The 22,702-nt window shown below is 42.9% G+C and overlaps 3 protein-coding genes across 7 annotated transcripts in view; 1 reads left to right on the top strand and 2 right to left on the bottom strand.

Annotated features, from left to right (window-relative positions):
- Positions 1–2,378: 2,378 nt before the first annotated feature.
- On the bottom strand, positions 2,379–7,706 carry sstr2a (somatostatin receptor 2a). The gene is made up of 2 exons (XM_028965738.1): positions 7,262–7,706; positions 2,379–5,452 (listed from the first exon to the last, which is right to left on the bottom strand). The coding sequence occupies exon 2, from the start codon at positions 5,384–5,386 to the stop codon at positions 4,259–4,261; it is 1,128 nt and encodes a 375-aa protein (XP_028821571.1). The 5' UTR covers positions 5,387–5,452; positions 7,262–7,706; the 3' UTR covers positions 2,379–4,258.
- Positions 7,707–14,349: 6,643 nt separating this feature from the next.
- On the bottom strand, positions 14,350–16,748 carry LOC114784454 (somatostatin receptor type 5). The gene has a single exon (XM_028969873.1). It carries the CDS (start codon positions 16,293–16,295, stop codon positions 15,246–15,248), a length of 1,050 nt encoding a protein of 349 aa, XP_028825706.1. The 5' UTR covers positions 16,296–16,748; the 3' UTR covers positions 14,350–15,245.
- A 2,193-nt stretch (positions 16,749–18,941) lies between these two features.
- slc39a11 (solute carrier family 39, member 11) overlaps positions 18,942–22,702 on the top strand; it is a 173,042-nt gene continuing 169,281 nt past the window's right edge. For 3 of the 5 annotated variants that reach the window (XM_028970551.1, XM_028970548.1, XM_028970546.1), the window contains exons 1-3: positions 18,942–19,029; positions 20,956–21,077; positions 21,676–21,714. In XM_028970551.1, coding sequence (XP_028826384.1) covers positions 19,002–19,029; positions 20,956–21,077; positions 21,676–21,714 — 189 coding nt within the window. In that variant the 5' untranslated portion in view covers positions 18,942–19,001. Of the gene's footprint in view, positions 19,030–20,119; positions 20,178–20,952; positions 21,078–21,675; positions 21,715–22,702 lie in introns of those variants that run through there. The other 2 variants (XM_028970549.1, XM_028970550.1) reach the window with 2 other exon arrangements.

Raw genomic sequence — 22,702 nt, 5'->3', positions numbered from 1 at the left:
TGGCTTTTCATTGTATTTTTACAAACAGACCTTAAAAAGGTGAGGGGCTTGATGATTGACAGCTGTCTTGTCAAAACATCACATGAATGAACATCATTATAGGTATGTTTCTTTCTTCTGTGATCAGCTGATAGGATATAGAAACACTTGCCAGTTTTAAAATCGTGCCATAGTAAAATATGAAAAATCCAATCCAATTAATCTCCAAAACAGCCACAGAGAAGCAGCATCCAAAATCTTTCTCTTCTATTCTGAAAGATTTGTCTGCATGTTCTGTGGTGGTGATGGATGAGTGGAAGATAAATGACAAACTTTAATAAAATTGTAAGGCCCCTATAGTCCAGTCCACCATGGGCAATTGGCAGGTCAGTATTATTGAGTCAGGGCAGTGTCTGAGGAGAACCTCATCTTGAACCATCATGTTTATGGTCTGTTGTACTATTGTTCTCCAGAACACAAAGTTTTGCTGGTAATCAGCTTTATTTAAAATGTTTATTTTGTACTTTTTACTTGTGCTTGTGGTGATGGACAGTTTCATAATCACCAACCGCTCATGACTGGAATCTTGTTTTGATGAATGGTTCCATTGTTCCAGTGATTTATTCTGTTGATGGCGTTAAAGCTGGTCCTGGTACACTCCAAAAAATTATTTGTTGGGTTAACTTAATTCAATTATGACACCTATTGCCAAACATTTGAATTATGCTATTTGAAACTATGGCAGGCAAATAGAAGGGTCGTATTTTCCTGCCTTATTTTCAAATAGCATAATTTATATTATAGTAGACAACATTTTGTTAAAGAACAAAATAATGCACAAGAATACATAAAAACATCTTAATTTCAGATGTTCTTGTAATACATTTGAAGTAAGTTCTGAAGTCAAGCATTAGGGGGAGACATTTTTTTGTTCTCTCTCTCGCTCAGCTTGTTTGATACATCTTAATCATCTTAGTGACATCCATGATTTTAATGATCATGCAAAGGATGGTATCATTGTTCTCTGTGTTTTCCCCAGATATTTAACATGATGACAGAACTTCCCAAAACCTTACATTGAACAAAAACCCCTGCCCACTCGCCAACAGTAGGTGACTGAGCCCTGGCACTAAATTTAGTGACCCAGCTCATTTCCCTGTTATTGAAAAGGCAGGAACCCACTAATCTGCAAAGTGACAAATGTTTGGTACATTTTTCTGAATAGTATTAATACGTTCAACTGAAGAAAAAAACTTCTGAAGGAAACTATTCAGAAAGGCAACCCTACATAAAAAAAAAGGTTTCAGTTCAGCATTAGTAAGAAAAACACAGAATTGTTGAAATTTTTGCAGGTTTAGTAACAAAGCAAAACATAAATATCACATAGTCCTAAGTATACTGACCCTTTGCTCAGTATTTATTAGAAGCAGCCTTTTGATCTAATACAGCCATGAGTCTTTTTGGGAAAGAAGCATCAAGTTTTTCACACCTGGATTTGGGGATTCCTCCTTGCAGATCCTCTCCAGTTCTGGCAGATTGGATGGTAAATGTTGGTGGACAGCCATTTTTTGGATGCTCAATGGCCTCTGGCTGGGCCATTCAAGAACAGTCACAGAGTTTTTGTAAAGCCACTCCCTTGTTTTTTAGCTGTGTACTGTGTACATTGTCTTGGTGTAAGGTAAACCTTCGGCCCAGTCTAAGGTCCTGAGCGGCCTGGAGAAGGTTTTAGTCCAGGATATCCCTGTACTTGGCTGCATTCATCTTTCCCTCAATTGCAACCAGAGCCCCACAGCGTGATGCTGCCACCACCATGCTTTACTGTTGGGACTGTATTGTACAGGTGATGAGCGGCGCCTGGATCTCTCCACACATACCGCTTAGAATTAAGACTAGAAATTTCTCATCATCCGCAGTATAATGAAACACAACTGGACTCAAATGAAGGTGTTGAACCATCTCAAGGATGATCAGAAGAAATGGACAGCACCAGAGTTAAATATATGAGTGTTACAGCAAAGGGTCTGAACACCTAGGACCATGTGATATTTCATTTTTTTTTTTTTTTTTAATAAATCTGCAAAAATGTCAACAATTCTAAGTTTTTTCTGTCAATATGGGGTGCTGTTTGTACATTAATGAGAAAAAAAAGAGTTTAGCAAAACTTTTTAGCAAATAGCTGCAATATAACAAAGAGTGAAAAATGTAAGATGGTCTGAAGACTGTTCATTACCGTACCCATACCCAAATCACCCATTTGTGATTTGTGATTTGACTTGGCAATGGAGAGTGTGTGTGTGTGTGTGTGTGTGTGTGTGTGTGTGTGTGTGTGTGTGTGTATGTGTATATATATATATATAAGCTTCATTTCACATAAACAAATAGTGTCATTTCACATAGACTTAAAGCAGTTAAATACAATTCTTTATAGCTTCTGTTCCATCATACACATCTGGTAAAGCATTAATATAATTCACAAAGAAAAGCACAAACAACAAACACGTACATTACAATTTGTTATTGTACATTGATCCAACAGATTTCCAACTCCAAGATCAACACAGAAACAGGAGTTTTCTGCTGAATACCTTTAGAAATAAATGACATTGGCAGCAAAAAAAAAGAAAAAAGTTGCTTGATGCAAATGAGCTCACAGAATGGTTTTCATGTGAAACAGGGGGAGGGTGCACATTTAAAAAAAGAATAAAACCACATTCTGTATATGACAGGAGCTCTGTAGTGTTTAAAGGCACGTTGGATTGGGGTCTGCTGTTTTCATTTATTAAAATGTCATTCCGCCATTATTTTCCGCCAGTGAATTTAAGGACCGTTCAAAAATGTATTAATTTGCTGCACACTAATCAATCTCTCCTCCTCCAACAGCATTTCCAGGTTTGCTTGGATGTGAGTGGGAGAGGAACTGCACACTCCATGATGCGCAATTGTAGCCCTTCGCAAATGTTTGTATAAATCCCTTCAATTACCTATTCTAGGATAACTGTGGTATGCAGTTATACAGGATTTACACACCATTCCTGGTCAGACGTTGATGGATGTGACATCATACAATGAAAAATACATTCTTTGAGTTGATGTGTTGAGAACCTTCTTGGCTCTGAGTTAAAGCTTTAAGATAAAAGTACACATGTACACTGTACACTGTTTTGTAGCCTTTTATCATGTTATCTTACAGCAGGATCATGTAGAAGGACATGGATGTTCCTGGACAACTGGGCCCAATTCAAAAAATCTGAAGAAGTCAGTGGCAATGGCAATCGATATTAAATGCACTAATGCATTGTAGAGTGTTGAGTCACACAGACGAATGCAGAAGATTTTCAAACATACATCCTTTGTCTTCTGCTTCATTCAGGCCTCTCTACATACTTCAGTCGTCCTTGCTCTTCAACTGAACACTGTATATTGACGTGGCTGAGCTTAGCCTTGTGTAAAGGACAAATCCGTTGGAAAGAATAATTCAATTTTAATTCGATTTTAACGACGGTATTGCATAAATGCATAAAATTAAACAATGATTTGTCCTGGGCGGAAAAGGGTAAACTAATAGGCTGGTGGAGTGCGACTGTTTTTTGGATACTGTATCATTATCAGTTGATTAAAGCAAACATGGATTAACATAGATTTGTCTTTCTTTGACCCGTGTGTACTCAGTCTTGGTTAATGCCATTGGTGGAACAGGACGGTGCTTTTTCTTGTCCAGATCATACATAAGGAAATAGGATCATATTTACATTACAGGCAAACTAACACCCCCTCTTTGCCCAAACATATGAACAAACAGTGATAGACTTTGGGCCTAAAAAAGGCAGAAATGAGCTACACATGCAAGCAACCTTTGTACAATAATTACATTGCTTTCCACTGACCACACATCTTAATTAATTAAGACCCACGTTCTTCAAGAGCCACAATTTCTCACGTTGCCATGACCGATGACATTTAGAGTCATGCTCTGTGGAGCATGGGCATTTCGATCAATGAATCCATGTCCCAGAAACCCTTGGACGGATTTCAGCGTGAATAAGTTTCACGCCCCAGTCAATAAATTGGAGCGCGTGGAATGTTTTGCTTTAATTTACATTGTCAGGAAATGAATACGGGTACGGTTAAGCCATTGGACCAAATGGTCAGAAGGTCAATCTACCAAACAGGTAATCCAGATCTCCACTCAGCAACAGGTATCTGAACAGCCTGAGGATCAGAACATCACATGAGCAACTGCACTGTGTTTTGATGGCCTTCCGGCTTCAACAAGGTCTTTTTATATGGTGGTCTGAAGGTCACCATTTAGTAGAGCGTTGTGAGTTTCTATAGCGATGTCATTGACCATGCGCGTCCTATCCTGCCGACTGTCACTGCGCTCAATCTCATCCAGACCACTCACCCTCTTTATGCAGAGCACGTTCTGGAAACTCTTTTTGAAATTGTCAGACAGGAAGGCGTAGAGCACAGGGTTTGCACAGCTGTTGGCGTATGCCAGCACCACCACGAACTCGAAGGTGCTCTTCAGCGCGGCTGTGGTGCTGATGGAGCTCATGACGGAGGTGACGTTGAAGACATAGAACGGCAGCCAGCACATCACAAACACCACTACCACGATGGACACCATCCGTGTGACCTTGCGCTCGGAACGCTTCCGCTTGCTGGACCCCACGCGGATTCCAGAGGACTTCACCTTGACCACAATGAGTAGGTAGCAAAGGCTGATGACCACGAGGGGCAGGAAAAAGCCGAGTAGGAAAGTGCTGAATATGAAGGTGGTGTAGTAGACCTCCTGGGGTCTGGGCCACACCATGGTGCAGAATTGCACGTTGCCCCTGCTAATCAGACCACTGAAGATCATCACAGGCAGGTTGACCAGCAGAGAAGCTCCCCATACTGCCAGGTTGATGGTCTTTGCCATTCGGGGTTTGCGCCACTTGGTGGACTTGATTGGGTGCACAACAGCCAGGTAGCGGTCAATGCTCATCACCGTCAGGCAAAAGATGCTGGTGAACTGATTGAGGGAGTCCATGGTGAGGACCACACGGCAGAGCGCCGAGCCGAAGGGCCAGTGCACCAAGGCCATCTGAATAGCAATGAAGGGCAAGCTGATCATGCACAGGACGTCTGCAACCGCCAGGTTCAGGATGTAGATGTTGGTGACTGTCTTCATTTTGGCGTAGCGTAGGATGACATAAATGACCAAGGTGTTGCCACAAAGCCCAACTGCACAGACCATGAAGTACAGGAAGGTGATGGCCGCTGAGCTGGTCTGGTCGAACTTCGGTTCCTGCGTTCCGTTGAGGTTGTCAAAGTCCGATTCGTTGCCTAGGAAGAAACTTTCATACTGGGGGGGCTCTGGCATAGTCAGGTTGGGGGGTTCAGGGAAGAAAGTCCATGACTCCATCTTTAATGGGTTTCTATTCACTTTTAGAGGGTTTTCGATGGACGGGATGACAGGGTCATACGCCACCTGGACATGAAAGAAAGTAAGAAGGTTTAAAAGTCACATTCTGACCACAGCATTTCCAAATTGCGCATTAAATAAGACCTAGTCCCCCCACCCAGACGCACACACATTCACATTAGCCAATTTGTTTACTGGCTGGGAGTGACTGATACTTTGGACATTCGAGACTTTATACCTGCTTCTTCCCTCCGCCACTGCCTAGCAGCAGCAGCTTGTGTACTGTCCTCTGACGAATGTTGGTTTAATTGATTTGCATTGAACAAACACCCATTGCCAGCATCCGAAACGTGCCCTGCGTGAGGGAGTAATAGTCACGGTGCAGATCTGTTCCAGAATGTCCATGATGGGGGGGGGGAAATGGGGAAACAATGAATCCCAAATGAGACGAATGATCTCCCCAGTGTGACTTATTTCAGTTTTTAAACCTGTTCAGATGTATTGAAAGATCAGAGTGAATCTGTGACCTCATGTTTCTCTTGAGGGGCACACGCAGAATTGCGGGGTTAAAGGATGACCTAAACCCGCCGGTTTAGATCAAAGACCTCTTATCGGGTCCGATGGAGCCGTGGCGCTCTAAGTCAACGACCGCCATGACGCGTGAGACCTTGAGGTCGACTTTCTGAACTGTCAGCGCGATTATGCGTCTGAAGCAATCGGCGAGCTGATATCTGGGCTTCCCACAGACGGCTGTCGGCGGTCAGGGCTTCCTAAAGGGCACCTTTTCAAAACAGAGACCACTATTACGTGTAATTTTACGGGCGGGATTCGATCCCCGCATAATCTGAACCATGAAAGGCTCAGTTTAAAAATGAGGGACACAGGCGCTGTTTTTTTTTTCCACCTTTCCGATGAACATCGACACGCATCGTGACTTGTGAATGAGATAACTGTCCATATAAACGTCCTCTGTTTAATTATGGTCCTGTCAATTTAACAATCACCTTAAAAAACAGGATCCATTCTTCCATGACAAGAGTGAAGTTTCCAACATGGCAGAGATTGCAAAAATCTCCTTCAGCAGGCTAGATGTACTTTATCTACCGATGTGACCCACTTCTAAGACACGATTGGAGCCTTTCTCATTGGTCAACAACTCATAAATCCTGACAAAGATAGGAGCATGAACAAATCCTTCCCATTTTTTTTTCGTTCTCGAAATAATGGCGCCGGAGACAAAAAAAAAAAGATCGCAACCTCGCGCAAACTTGCCGGCCTCCCGTTGCTCGCGTTACCGGTTCGCGTCCCATGAACGCTGCAGGGAATCCGTCCCGCACCTGTTACGGAAACCGGTTCGGCGTTTCAGCGCGCAAGGACGTCCCTTCGTAAGTATTCGAGCCCAGGAAAAGGGTGGCCTCTCCACGGCGCTTTTACGCACGGACGTTGCGCACCTCGGACGGCCGCTTAATTAAACGCTGCAATTGAACTCGACCGCTAATGAACGGAAGCTGATTTTATCTATTTTATTTTTTGGAGGGGGGGGGGGGGGGGGGGGGGGGGGTTTAACGCCCTTTCAGCAAATGAATCATTAAAAAAAAAAAAAGGGGGGGGGGGGCACCTTGAAGCGATACGTGACCACGCCGCGAATTTCGTGCACTTGGAAAAATGAACAGATGGTGGCGGTTCGTGCGCCACGTTCAGAAATAATAATAATAATAAAAAAGTTCATAAATGGAGCGCTACCTTTAAAGAAGCACAGTTATCACCGGCTCCACGGCACAAAACACGCGGGACAGCGAATGATCATATTCTGTACATCACATCAATTCAGAACGAGGATAAAGAGTATGGTTTTTATAGACGGGATGCTCTCACCTCTTGTCGGAGAAGTTATGAAGCCATTCAGGACGTGAAAGCGCCCGTTTCCGACGCTCCCCGACGCGGGAAATGGTCCGGTGCCGCCACGCCGCGCGCCATCCGAACACCTGCACGGTGCCAACCGGAGCGCACTTAAACTCATCCTTTTAAAAGTCGTCCCTTCCTCGGCTTTTTACCAAAGGCGAGGTCGCCATCGCGGGTGGCACCAGGCAGACGATCGGTTCTGGCGATTTTGGGGGGGTCTTCGCGGGTTTTCTTTTTTCTTCTGACGATCAGCTCGGCTCGTGCCTCCGTGGGAGCGCGTTGGAGACCCTCGGTGCGCGCGCCCGTGGGAAATTCCTGCGGAGATGGAGATGCTGCAGGTTCCGCTCCTGCATGCAGATGGAGCTGCCGCGCTGCGGGTCTCCTCTCTTTAAGGCCACGGGACGCGCTCGCGTGGAATATATATGAAGGCAGGTGTCGGGAGGATGCTGATGCTGAACGGGGGTGATGGGGAGGGTCTCTCAACTGACCCCACGATTAATGTTCCCACACCGTCTTCTCGGCATGTAAAAATAATCCTGCGTGTGGGAAGATGAAATTCTGATGGAAACTCTCTCTCTCTCTCTCTCTCTCTCTCTCTCTCTCTCTCTCTCTCTACTTAAGAGTGGTTGTTCTTAACTGATGGATAATATGTTCCAATCATGGACGATATTATGAACACACTGAATCTGGACTGTATCAGTTGTTCCAGATATTTTCCCTTGAACCCATTCTATTTTAGCTTCTAATCCATGAGAACATGCAATTTATCTTCAGATAAACCCATCGGACATCTTGAATTGGTTTTGAGATGCCAGCGGTTATATGAGAGAACAGCTATTCACAGGAACCCTCCGAACTTCTCTACATACAGGCGTAGACTGCTGGAGGTGGGGGGACGGGGGTGGGTACTGTTGGACCTTGATTCAACGGCCCAGTGGCCCTTCACCTGTGACCACAGTCAACAGGAAAAAGGCATTTGTGTGAGTGGGTCAACGGGTCAATGCTCGATAAGGCCTCATGTCCTTGATGGAAGTTAAATTCCAGCTAAAATAAAGGAGACAGTAAACAAACAGTATCGAGGCTGCTGATTGGCCGTGGCTGGTTGAGACTTGCAATATCTGGTGCATTAATTAAAGTGTTGAAATGAAATGATTGTAATAATATTGTGACGATAATGTCACAAAACACATGGGAACATGTATCTCAAATTCAAATTAAAATGTTATTTGTCACATATAGTCATACACGGTATGATATGCAATGCTTTTTGCGACTACTACAGACCACAGTATTGCAAATGTTGCAAGTATACAATGAACCAATATGCAAATATTGCAAATATAACCAAATATTACACTTTTACGTCTTTAACATAAAATATGTGTAACTGGTAGGGTGAAGGGGTGCAAATGAGTTAAAGACAATGTTTAAAGAAAAGAGAAAAGAGCCATAAGAAAAAGAGCAGTGAAGTAAAAAGCGCTGAGTGATTTTGTGCAAAGTGATTTTGTGCAAAAGAGTCCGGAGTGATTGGAGGTGAAAGTGAAAGTGCTGGAGTTCTATGTACTGTTGTACCACCTCTGTTTTGAGGTGGTATCTAAAACAGTCAGAAAAGACAAAAGAATTTTTTTTTTCCGCTTGCAGATGTTCACGGTAGTACTACAAATTAATTTTTTGGATTAAAAAAAAATGACCCAGATTGTGTGTCAGTTTATCATAAATCACTTCATTATAAACTGTTTTACTCAAACCATTTAAACATCCTTTTCCCCCCTATTAATGCTGTTTGATAAAAACAACCCTCAGATTGAATGCTCCATTATCATTTTTTTCAACCACACTAAATGGTTCAACTTCAACCTTGATATCAATAATCCTTGATCACAATATTCTGCCGATCCTCCTCCATTGTAACACATGACCCGTTGCCACACCCACGTCTGGTGGGCACTCCTGCAAAAAACGGCTGGGGAGCCTGGCCATGAACTTTTCACTCTGATTGTCTTGGCCTATATTTGCATTTATGTAAGTGTCCCTCAAGTGTCTCTCCTGACCCTGGATGCTGTTTTCATGCTGTTTTTTCTTCCTTGGGGAACAAACCTGTTTCTTGTCCATGCAGGCTATGGACACCTTGGTAGAATAAGTGAAGTGAAAGTGACTGTCACCTTGGTGGGCGCCCGGGGAGCAGTGTGTGGGGACGGTGCTTTGCTCAGTGGCACCTCAGTGGGACCTTGGCGGATCGGGATTCGACCTTCTGATTACGGGACCGCTTCCTTAACTGCTAGGCCACCACTGCCTTATAAAGAATGGCACTCTCCTCTTCGAGATGGACTCGTCCGGGGTTTTATGTGGGGTTTTATGCTGAAACAGTAGTGGCCTACAGCTGGATCAGAAGGCTTTGGTTCGGCTGCGGCCCAGTGGGTTTTTCCGTCTTTGGCTTATCCAGGCCGTCGTGGAGCATAAATAGATGGGACCTTCAGAGCTGGAGGTGAAGAGCAGGTTGTGTTTTTTTTGTTTTTTTTTTGGTTTGTGTATGTGCGTTTTTACTTCGACCTCTCTGCGAGCATGTGATTTGCCTGTGGGTGGCTACTCTACTACTTTCTGCATATGTGGTCTGAAGGATACCTTCTGACATATCGCTGTCATGACATCTCAAGGGAATCTCTGTTGATCTGTGTGTGTTTGGACATGCTGCCCTATTCCATTGCACAGTCAAGGCTTGTGTGTGTGTGCATGTGTGTGTGTGTTTGTGAGTATGCAAGAGAGAGGAACATTGTTTTGATGACAACCATGAATAAACAACCTTAATGCTCTTTGTCTTAATGCCCGTTGTGAGTTTAAGCCAAGCCTTTGTACTCAGCTCTGGCCCATATGCCCATTCCAGGTTTCTGTCGTCCCGTGGTGCCAGGCATATGAGCTAAAAGCAGATTTTAGGCTTGCCAGTGTGTTCTAGTGGTGAAAATGGGATGTGGGGTTTAAATAGAACAGACTGCATGACTTTCATTGAAGTGAAGCGATTGCCATTGTGAAACACTGCAGCACAGCACATGGTGCACACAACAAAATGTGTCCTCTGCGTTTAACCCATCACCCTTGCCACTAGGTGGCACTATTTACAAAACGAGCGGTTGGGGTTGGTGTTGCAGTGAAAATGGCAACGTAGCGGTATGCCAAGTTGAATGTATGTACGGCCCAGTTATACACGAGCCCCTGGACCTTTGAGTTACCAAATCAACACTCTATGACAAGAAGGTGTAAGAAACGATCCGCTTGAGAAATGATCGTCTTGAAAAACAGGAATTTTGTATTCCTAGCTCGCATGACCGGAATGGTCTGTCTCTTCTACTTAGAGTGTTGGCGGTCCTTGACTCTCTGCATAAAAGCAATTGAAAAAAAGCAAGTGAAAGCAATCGGCCATCATCAATCAGCTTCTGATTTCGGTCAGAGACTCTTTCACATCCAGCCTACTAAATAATAAAGATGAGCAATCTAGAAATCTGATTCATGGGACTGAGAGTTCTCACCTTATCCTATTCTATCCTTTGAACTGGTCTTTCCGGGAAAAGCTGAATAGCAAAACAAATAAATTCACTTTTGGAATTTAATAACAAAGAATTACTTCAGAAAATGCATTTGCAGGTCCTTTTGTGAACTGCATGAATCATTTTGTTAATTTTCAACTATTTTGTAACAACCATTCATGCTTTGAGTTTCCTATTTTTCTGTTGTTTCCTACAGAGGAAATGCTACTGAATGGCCATCTGAAAAGAAATAATTTCTTTCATTCCACTGATTCTGTAGGTAATACTCATAATTATTTTGAGGACAGTCAAATGGCTTTCATCTTTTAATATTTGTTGTGACAGAGCAGCACAAGTCCATAGACTGCAATCAGCTTCATCAGAGCAGCCTGTAAAAGGCAAAGGAATGAGAAATGAATCTCTTTAAACCTTACAGCATCCTTTAACATACATTTCTCTGTGTTAATTCCATACAGCATCTGCATTAATTAAATAAATACTGGCAAAGAGACACTAATACAATGTCCAATATGATCCATTCATGTAGTTTAGCATCAGCTGAAGCTCCATGAAAATAAAAAACATACAAAATCTTACACTACAGAGACCAGGAAATGACTGGGACCAAAATGAGGGCACATCCTGTCTTCTCCTGAGAACCAGATGGTTGTACAAATGACAAGAGCTCCGAAACCCATGAAGGTCCTGTGAAATATCAGATTTCTGATGGCTCATACGCCCCATGTGCTGTGTTATCTGTGTGATCATCCCCATTTCTCAAGATCCTCAGCATTTAAATAGGCATTTAAATATGGCGATAAATTTATCAAGGCTCCCTTCTGGAGTGTATCAGAGTGAAATCCTATCAGCAGCTTATCAAATTCTTGTTTTATACAGCTTTACTATATAGCTGCTCATCAGTTTCCACCCCTTTATGGGAATATGACATTAATTACATTTTCACTCTCAGTAGCATGTTCTCATGAATTTAACAGAAATAGATTTGGGCCATATTTGCCATGGATTACCATAAACATGCATTTCAGTGACCTTCCCAGGAGAAAAGACTGGGGAAAAAAACTGCTCAGTGACTGAAAGAAAAAGATCGGTTTTAACATCCAATATCAAAGCAACAAACAGGCTCATGACCGGAACTTCAAAATGCTGACAAATCTATCTATCGAATTAAAATCAAATCAAATTCAAATTTTATTTGTCACATAAACACATGGCATGATATGCAGTGAAATGCGACTTCTACGGACCACAGTTTTGCAAATATTGCAAGTATACAATGAACCAATATGCAAATATTGCAAACAGAACCAAATATTACACTTTTATGTCTTTAACATATATCATAAAATATGTGTAACAGGTAGGGTGAAGGTGTGCAAATGAGTGAAGTCAAAGTGTAAAGTGAAAAGTGAAAAGATCAATCTATCTATGTCAGGTTTGAAGTTTCCTCTGCAGTGGGAGGGAACTGGATCAACAGTGAGGTCAGAGCTTTGAGAGGGGTGGATAGAAGTTCCTTGGGTCTATAAAGTACCAGCCACTCCAAAACTGCTTTGATCTTCTGTTGGTCCATCTGGATCACTCCTGCTGAGACCACATAAACCAGGGCAGTGGTACCTGGTGGAAATAATCCATCTCTGCCATAACAAATAGCTGATTTCCAAGCAGGCGTCGAAGTACCCTACAGACTGGGTGAGCAGTGGTCAGCTATGAAAGGCGCCAGGGGAGCCATTTTGCGGGACAGGACAATGCGAGACTGGCGACATAACAAGCAACATAACCAGGGATGTTTAGGAGCCTCTTTATACAATTTAAAAGCTGAAGACATAAGGGAAATAGGGTTGTTGTCTCCTTTAGATTCTCCCATTATGGTTTGCCACAGTGGACCAACCACAAAAATATGGCAAAAGTTTTACACCATACATGTGTCCCCAGTGTCTGGGGTATAAGGGGAAGAGGGTAACAGTTTTTATTAGACCCCTTTAGTCAGTACATGTGTGCAGAGAGCCATCCTTCTTCTCAGCAAATAAGAACCTACAAGGGGAGGATTGTGGATGGATGATATCTGGCACCAGGCATTGGTTCATGGCTTCAAACAGACTGGTTCATGGCTTCAGTTTTAGGCCGGGGCAAAGAATCCAGGTAGCCCCTAGAGGACCATTTATGACTCAGAAGATCCATAGTGCAATCATAGGAACAATGTTATAACATTGGCCATTTTAGTATGGTCAGAAGGAAAGGTGGTTGGGTGGAGTTAAAAAATGGCGCCTTCCTGCACTAGAGTCGCCACTTCATTTTTGAACTGTCATGAATTGCAGGTAAGGACCCAAATGCAGACTAGCATCATCCATAAATCAAGTAAACCAATTCTGCAATATTTAAACCCATGTCAGGACTTGTCTGGTGATGTTGTTTAAAGGTTTTACCCATCAATATATTGCATTCCTAAACATCTTTGAAGATCGTGTTTCTCTATTGATTGATTTACTTATGTAAATCCTGAGGACGTCTTTGTGAAATTAATCCTTCACTGGTCCATCGGGCAATCTGTTTCTAATGTTGTGAGATTATACTCTGAGCCATTGTAACATCCCCACAGGGTTGAAAGGTCACCTGATTGATACCTAGTGTCTATGCTTGAATGATAAAATTCCCTGCACCATGATTATCAGAATGACCCAAATGACTTGACCTTTGAAGTTCTCAGACCACCTCACATTTTGAGAGCGTGTGTGTGCACCTCATCATAAATCCCCCAAGCATGTCAAATACATTAAGCAAGATTTCATGGACTTTCTCTTGTTCCGAGCAAAAATTTAACTTGCAAGTCTGAGACATGGCATCCATCTACAATCATACCAACCCAGCTTGAGGCAACGAGGAAGAGCATGCTAGATTATGAAGTGTCTCATCGCATTTGGCTGTGCTTAAATAGTCACTTCACGGGCAGACATGGTCTTTGATCGGTTTCAGCACAGTTCAGCACAAACAAACAAAACAGCAAACGAAAGGTACTGCCACTGAGGTCATTTGTCAAGGCATATGACATTCAAATATAAATTATTGTTCTCTTTGCCTACTTTCATTGCAAAAATCCCTTTAAATATATCAGTCATGTGTAGTTTATTACACAAGCAAGTTGCTCATGTTTGTCAGTTCAAAACTGAGTTGCACAAGGGCTGCTGATTTATTTGGTCCTTTCTGTCAATTTGTATAATCCTCATGGTAAAGTTTACTTTTTTGGCGTAAGCAGTCTTTCCGGGTGGACAGTTGCAGTGAAACGTAATGCACTGTGTTCTGTGTGGCCCCCATAACAGATGTGTGTGTGCTGACAAATGAAGATAAAATGAACATAAATATATCCAATGTGTTTTATTTTAATATATTTTTCCTTGCTATAGGTTTAAGAGATAAATATCTGTAATTAATTCATTGCAAAATTCATTAAAAGCTTGAATGTATAATACATAATAAAATCATATTGTATTGAACATATAGATGACAGCATAGAATATTTTATGACAGAGAGATATTAATGCCTAAATAGAAAACAATTCATTAAACAGCAATCTAGCATAAATTAAGCTATAAATATTCAATTTCCGTGGTGCCAAATGTTCTTCCCATCCAAAATATTCCCACAGATATTCACTACACGTTGTTGAAACAGTTACAGTTACTTGAGGGGCCCTGAAAGGAAGCAAGCCTGAGCAGAGCTCCATGGCAACGGTCGCATCATAGCAACATCCAGAGATCATTTTTAAGTGTATGCATTAGGGGTTAAAGGTGTATGAAAACACAAAAAGCTATTACGTGAGGTATTACAAGCAAGGAAAGATGCAAAACAACCCTGCCGGGCTTCCGTAGGGTATTTCACAAATAAAAAAAATTCAATAATAATTGCAGTGGAGCCTTACCTGTAAAACAGTTAGCATATTTTAGGGTGACCTTTATGTGCAATAAATGGGGACACAGCTTTTGAAGCCTTAGGCTAAATCTGTTCAATATGACACAATAAATAACCCTTAATTTTTATGCTTAGCACTGTGCATGAGACTCTTTTACTTTGGAGACGTTTAATTTTTGAGGAAAAATCTGACAGATGAGGTCAAACTGTCATCAAGGGTCAAAAATATTCCATTAAAATTTTAATTTAATTTCGGTGAAGCATATAAAGAACAATGTTACTAGCTATTAGTGATTGTCTTGATATCTTTTTGAAAGTGGTGTTTGTTGGTAAAAGTGTAAATAAATATTGATTCTCATTCCCATATCGTAAAAATTCTTAGACAAATGAAAATGCTTTCCTTTCATTATTTTTCTGGATGCATATTAAGCTTGTATATTTATATTTAGTAATGGCAAAATGATGACAGGAAAACCCATATACAAACATGCACATGAAAAAGCATAATTTAAATATCCTAGGCCACTGTGCCCATTTCACATGCAGTGGTATCATGTAGGTCGTAGCCCTCTGTGTCATCATCGCCTTGTATGCTGGGAGATCTTTTCCGGGGACAGAGCAGAGTGCGGAAGTGCCTCCTGAACGTCTCTGACAGGCAGGCGTAGAGGATGGGGTTCGCGCAGCTCCATGCGTAGGAGAGGAGCACCACAAACTCGAATCCACGAGCAAAGTCCAGCATCAGGCTGCTAAGATACAGCGAGCAGAAGTTGAAGACGTAAAAGGGCAGCCAACACACCCCGAAGGTCAGAACCACCGCCACCACCATCCTGGTCACCTGATTCTCCAGACGCTGACCTTCTGGGCTGGGTGCCCCACCCAGAGATTGCTGCCGAGCATTCCTCAGGGTGATCACCAAAGTGGTGTAGAACACCAACATGATGGCAAATGGTAACGCGAAACCCAATACAAAGGTGTAGCAGATGAAGGCCAGCCACCAATCTGAGGCCACCTGGGAGTCCATGGTGCACAAACCGTCATTTGCTGAGAAGTGCACCGCCATGGGCAGAACAGGAAGCAGAGAAAGGAGCCACAGGAAGCCAGCGATGATCTTGGCCCGACGTGGCGTACGCCAGTGAGCAAACCTGAGCGGGTCCACCAGGGCCATGTAGCGGTCCACGCTCATCACAGTCAAACAGAAGACACTGGTGAACTGGTTAATGCCGTCAAGCACCATCACCAGTTTGCAAGCCAGGTTCCCGAAGGCCCAGCCATTCTGGAAGTTCTGGATTGCAATGAACGGAAGCCCCACCATGAAGAGTCCATCAGCCAGGGCCAGGTTGAAGATGTAGACCGTCGTTGCTGAGGACATCTTGTCTAACTTCAGAACGGTAACTATGACGAGTGAGTTCCCTGCAAGGCCCAAAATGCAAACCAACAGGTAGAGGACGGCCATCACTATACTAAAAGCGTCAAGGTCTTCGTGCGAGAGCCAGTCCTCGACAACTAACCCGGTTGGATCCAAGTCTGAAAAGTTAGAAAACCCCTCTGATAGAGAGAGAGGTTCCATGATGGTTCTTTTTTTTAAAAAAAATATGCCTCAAAATCTTACAGGAACTGTAAAACAATCAGACAACAGGCACTGACTGCAGCATTCTGCGACCCGGCAGCTGGACTACGTTCAGAACTTGGTCAGGATCTTCATTATGACAAAAGAAAAAAAATATTCAGCAAACTGTTGTCACATATTGGCCATGCAAATTTTTTTTTGTCCTTGTCACAAACCTGTAGAGTATTGCACAGTCTTCTGAGGCTCAGTGAAAAAAAGAGGTCCTTTTATGTCTTCAGCGCAAAGTGCCACCCCGTCGCGCTCGTCTTCCTCCGCGCCCCAGGCAGCGCAGCGAGTGGGACTGTGAAGGCGATCTCCCTCTGGCTCCCGGCTTTTACCGTTTAGCCCCACTTGCAGTCCCACCCTGCTCCACCGCTCCTCAGTGTGGTTTCCAAGGTGCAGACAGTCCCATCTGTTACAATACTTTTGTTTTCATAACTCCCCCCCCCCCCCCCGCTCTCACTAATTCACTCCACCCCCTCCGTTCCTGAGGAGTTCAGGTCGTGGGGAGGGTCAGGGAGAGGGTCGACCGACCCTTACGTTCTCTCCTCATGGTCACCCAGCGCTCAGATGTGGGTCTAATGAATGGGCTGTCCTGTCCTTCTGCTGGATGTCAAATATGGCTTTGTCAGGCACGTCTGTATTTATCGCCACCTCGCAGCGGGGGGCAACGTTTACAGATAGAAAGGGGTCTCTGTGAATGATTACCTCAGAGCTGGTCCACGCTGGAATGTCCCACCACCACCACCCCCCAGCCCCGGCCTCAACCCAACATTTCACGGGCACTCTGAAAACACAAACATGGCCAAGGGTGCCAGAGAAACGCGGGTGAGCAGGCGAAGAAAGGAAGGATGCGTGGGGATGAAGGAAACTCCGGCCCCCACTCTCACCCCGAAAGACCTTGGAAATAAATAATAACAACAAAAAAAAAATTTCCTCTTCAGTTCATCAGTCAGACGGAGGAATTCATCTTTTTCCGACAGCCCCTCCAAACTCAGAAATGCCTTTGTAGTCCGGAGGGCGTGATGGAATTGGGATTTTCTTTTTTCTTTTAGAGCTCCCCATGGGCCAGTACTTTAGAAGCAGGTACCTACCAGCCCTCTAATAAAACAAAGCCGCCGTTGGCATCAGGTTTCTGAAGTTCACCAGGTCCCCCCCCCCCCCCAACTGACCGCCGTGAGCGACTGCTCCGCGTGGGGCTGGATCTTATTTGTCCTCCGCCGCGTTTCGCAAACAGAGATCTCGCCCGGCCACGCCAGCTACTCCGAGGGAGTGGAGTCAGGTGTCGGTTGGGAGGGTAGACAGCTGGGTCGCATTACTCTCCGAGTCAACAAACAAGACTCCCGCTTTGGAGAGGCGTGGGGTGGGGCGGCGGGGGGGTCATACGTCCTTGCCTCGACTAATTTGTCCGCGCGATTCCAAGAATCCGATTAATTTGTGCTTTCCCAAAAAAAGAGCTGGTATTTATTTAACCGGGATGAATTGCCTACAGACGGAGTTATTGTTTAATGAATAAGCTTCTCATAAACCCACGTCAGGTAGCCAATCGTCGGTGACATCACCGTGGTGGAAAGTCGTGTGTGTACTTTAACTCTCTTCGCCTCGCTGCCAGCGTCTCCGGCCTCCCACAGGCTTTCTGGGCCCGTGTGACTCACCGTGCGCGGCGTGCAACAGATGTGCGACGGTAATTGCGAATAGCTGCTTTGCAGTCAATTGAATTATTGCGCCGGGCGGTTTAAGACAATAGCGGAGGTTCAACCTGTTGTTCGCTGGATAATGGTTCTGCGTTGGCACACTGTTCTACAGCACTAGAACAACGGAAGCATTTTAATTTTTTTTCTGTGCTTTCTTCTACAATGGATCATTCCTGAATGCATAATTCATGGGGGATACTTTCCTGATTTAAATAAAACATTTTGCCCTCATCTCAGTTTTGATATGGACTGAAAATTGTGCATCAAAGGATGCACCTAAATGAAAACTGCACAGTGTGATACATGAACTGAAGCGATTGTCATTGTGAAATGCTGCAGCGCAGCACATGGTGCCACAACAAAATGTGTCCTCTGCTTTTAACCATCACCCATGGTGAGCAGTGGGCAACCATGACAGGCGCCTGGGGAGCAGTGTGTGGGGAATGTACTTTGCTCAGTGGCACCCTGGTGGATTCGAACCGGCAACCTTCTGATTATGGGGCCGCTTCCTTAACCGCTAGATAAGCCGTACACCTTCAATGCTTTATTTCCAAACAAAACACAAACTTCAATGCCTTATAATAGCAAAAAAAGTTGGTCAATTAAATATTTTTAATTATAATTTTAATTATCCATTTTACTACAAGGAAGAAAAACATTTACTTTTCATATTGCAGCCGATAACTGCAAATAGTGCCTTATACAATGCAACGTGGATTGAATTCAGATATTTCATTTCTGAATATGTATCACTGTTTTCCATTACCACTTTCCTTAAAAAGAGAAATAAATGACTGCTGGAAAGTGACTAAATCATCAACTTTAAACCCATCCCCTTAGTGGGCAGTGTGTGGGGACGGTACTTTGTTCAGTGACACCCTGGCATCTCAGCATTCGAACCGGCGACATTCTAATTACAGACCCATTTCCTTACCCGCTAGGCCACCACTGGATGTAAGGATGCGGACCACTCATGAGCTGCAAGATCCTCAGACATGCAGGTGACGTATTTATTTATTTATTAGTTGTTCTGCGAAGTAAACCACTCCTGTAGACTCATGGTCTATTCATAAATCTGAGTGAATCAACATTACTTTAGCAGGAAAAATGTATACTGCATGATAGAGTCAGAAAATCGTATAGAATATGGGAACCTTTTATGTCATACATTGGACTGAATTATTGCAACCATAATTACGAGGGGGATTGTTTAGACAGGAATGGAGTAACGAATGCAATTTGTCTCCCTGTTTTTCACTGTTGTGCTTGCTACAGTGTTGATAAAACTGACTGTTTAAGTTTATAAAGTTACATATCTGTATGTCCATGTGTCCCTTTTATTTGTATTTTTTCTCTCTTTTTTGTTATTGTTCTTTTTTTATCTATGTTACAGAAAAAAACAATAAACATATTGTTAAAAAAATGGTAATGATAGAATGATAGACGCGACCCATATCGTGACCCATGAGTGATCGTGCAACGCGTGCGCATTATCCAAGCGTATAACATTCTGATAGGTATGCTGATCTGTTAAAATCCCAGCCTGAACAACTGGAACCACAAGTCTTACTGTATAGACTGCACATCTGAACGTTACCACAAAATCCAGCATAATCCAAATTTTAGGTTGGGTCTGGTAAAAGAGCGGTACGTTTGGTTCCATTTAGTTCTACCAATTAATGCATAGGCCTATATGTACTATACAGGGCTGATTAAGCAACGTGCTTGCGGTGTGTCCCTGACACACCTGCGTCTACAAGACTTTTAAAAGTACTTGACTCGCAGTTAACAGTATTGTTGGGTGCATCATAATAAAAGTAAAAATTGCTCCCCTGAACTTTTAAGTCAGAGTAATTTGCACTAAATTTGCGTTGAATTTATTTTATTCCAAAAAAAAGAAAGAAAAATACATGATCATTATTTTAACCTTATTTATATCTCCCTACTAAACTGCAACGTCAGCCTTAACATGCAAATACAGATATAGTTGCCTCGCGCTTCAAGAGGGCGTCCACCAATCAGACGCAGCGCTCCCCGAAACAGCCAATCGCGGCGAAGAGAAGGCGGCGCTTAGGGCACGTGACAGACACGTGTACGGAGAGCAGGAAGTAAATACAGTACGGACTTTCATTCGGTCTGCTTGACAGTAGTAAGTAACTTCTCAAGTAAAATGTTATTCTCTTAAAGAAAAAAAAAAAACAGTCTAAGCATTATACGCCTTTAAACCCTTACAAAACTCTGTACTGTCTCGTATAATACGCGTATGCGGGGAGACTCTGTTTCTTACAAAAATTCTGGATGGCTGTGTCACAGTTTTACAACTCGGTCGGTTCGTCCTCTTGGTTCTCTGTCAAGCAGCGTTCACCTGACGGACATTTTTATTCACTCGCACTTTGTCCTCTTCGTTTCAGGAGCTAAGAACCTCTCAGTAACAGTCAGGTGCTTCCTGAATATATCTTTTCTTTTTCTGAGTGCTGGTCCTCCTCTCTCCGTTTAAATAACCATCAAGCTTGAGAAATTTAAATGTGTATGATCAACTACCCATGATGAAGGACAATTTAGTAGTTATTAACTAGCTATTACGTTTTTTAATAAATATAACGATGGATTGAATGATTAATATTTATGGTTTTGAACAAAGAGACTTTAAACGCACAATTAAACCGATGATGTAATTTTTACATTGTTTCTTATTCTGGCCTTTTATTGCACATTGATTCTGCACTGTAGCGAAAAGTTTTGAATGTTTTTACTGTGTCATTTATTTAGTTTTGAAGATTTTCTCCGGGTTGGGCAGACATTTGCAAATAGAACAAGTTCCTGGCCAAACAGGATTTGGGTACACACCCTCACAGCCGTGAGCTTTAAAACTCCTGAGACAAAAACCTTGCCACCCCACCGCTCATTTGACTCCGTCTGATCAGAAGGTCCGGAAGGCACCATGATTCCTGGCTACAGTCCGGTGACGCAGGCCCTGCTGGGAACGCTGTTCACCTGGGGGCTGACTGCTGCCGGAGCCGCCCTGGTCTTCATCTTCTCCAGCCGTCAGGTACCCCAGCCCTCCTCGCTTCCGTTTAAACTGACAACTATAAAAAGGCATTGTTAAGCCTGAGTTCTAGTCCATAGGAGAATTTTTATGCATTGTTGATACATTTTTATGTTTAATGTTTGTACCCTAAATCTGTTAAAATTATGAGTTATAACTATAACTAATTAATCACTTATTATATTAATGTTTAGCTGTGTTAGTAATAGTAGGTCTTTAACGGTCAATCAAAGTATTGTGACGAAGTGTGGAGCCAACTCCTCTTACAGTTTCTCATTTGTTTGCCACTTTTATCCAGAATAACTTCCTTTACATATTCTGTCTTCCTGGAGCAACAGTGTGAACGTTTGCTATTTTCTGGGCCATGTGGTTGGTCACTTAGACATTACCAGGCAAGCTGTCCTTAAAAGCTGACGGCGCATAAACAGATGGTTTAAGACCCTTGCAATTGAAAATTTATATTCTATGGGTCTGTTGCCACTGAAATAGACAGCTGTGTGTTTGTGTGTGTGTGTGTGTGTGTGATAACATGCCATAAGGTATTTCATACTCTTTTCTTCTACATGATTGAGTTTCTTTTTTTCTTGATTTTCTGTTTTAGAAACGCATCCTGGATGGAAGCCTGGGATTTGCTGCTGGGGTACGTACCTTCAAGAAACAACATCTTACCCCTATATCACCTACCATTCATTATCCAGCCTCTCGTGCTCTCTCTGCTCCCTTTCCATCACACACACTCCCTTTCCATCAAACAGTAAGTTGAGATAATAGTCCCAGGGAATTCTATTCTACATAAACAGCCCCAGTATATGAACAGTAAATGAGGAATATCATTCACCTTAAATGAAATGGATCTTAAGTTAATCTGGTGAAGTTTTAGGGGATTCTTCTGAAGGAATCTTGAGTAGCAATCTCCTTTTTAATTCCTTCAATTCTTGTTCACTGTTTAACTCTGTATGCAAATAGCCTGCTGGAAATTTGTCTCATGTTCATGTTAGATTTAATAATTTGCTCAAAATGAGAGCTGAAATACTGGGAATTGATCTTGAAATAAAATGTTGGAAGGTGGAAGGATTGCGTTCTTTTCTCTCTCTTTTTTTTGGTAAGTTCTCTTCTCAGTATTGTGCACATAGAGAAATAATTGTCAAGGCATTTGATGAGGGTGGAGGGATGACTTTGCCCACCGCAGTAATCCATCATGCCAGTGGCCTTTCCACTGACGTTGAGATTTCGCTAATTAAGGAGAAAGTCAGACTTTCTCACCTATACATCTTTTTTTCAGCCTCAGCCGTGATAAGCACAGACACACATCTGTAATGCATTACAATACAATAAAGAAACAATTATACATGCATCAAGCCGATGCTCATATATATATACATATATATATATATATATGTGTGTGTGTGTGTGTGTGTGTGTGTGTGTGTATTTATATGTGTGTGTGTGTGCGCACACACATGTGTGTATGTACTGGAGGTTGGGTGCAGAATATCCACCTGACAGGCGAATGGTGAGGACACTCTCTACAAAGGTGTTGAAGGTTGCAAGGCACCATTACTCAGTTTTTCATCCTCATTGCCCCCTCGGATCTCACCTCAAGGGCTGTTGTGAAAATTAGCTCTAGC

The sequence above is a fragment of the Denticeps clupeoides genome, chromosome 2 (assembly GCF_900700375.1).
Source record: "Denticeps clupeoides chromosome 2, fDenClu1.1, whole genome shotgun sequence".
NCBI lineage: Eukaryota > Metazoa > Chordata > Actinopteri > Clupeiformes > Denticipitidae > Denticeps > Denticeps clupeoides.
Note: the sequence above shows the minus strand (reverse complement) of the source record. Positions and strands in the feature narration are given on the sequence as shown.

Bases quoted from the DNA above. Each gene is read 5' to 3' on its own strand.
- sstr2a (XM_028965738.1), bottom strand. From the start codon at position 5,386: ATGGAGTCATGGACTTTCTTCCCTGAACCCCCCAACCTGACTATGCCA.
- LOC114784454 (XM_028969873.1), bottom strand. From the start codon at position 16,295: ATGGAACCTCTCTCTCTATCAGAGGGGTTTTCTAACTTTTCAGACTTG.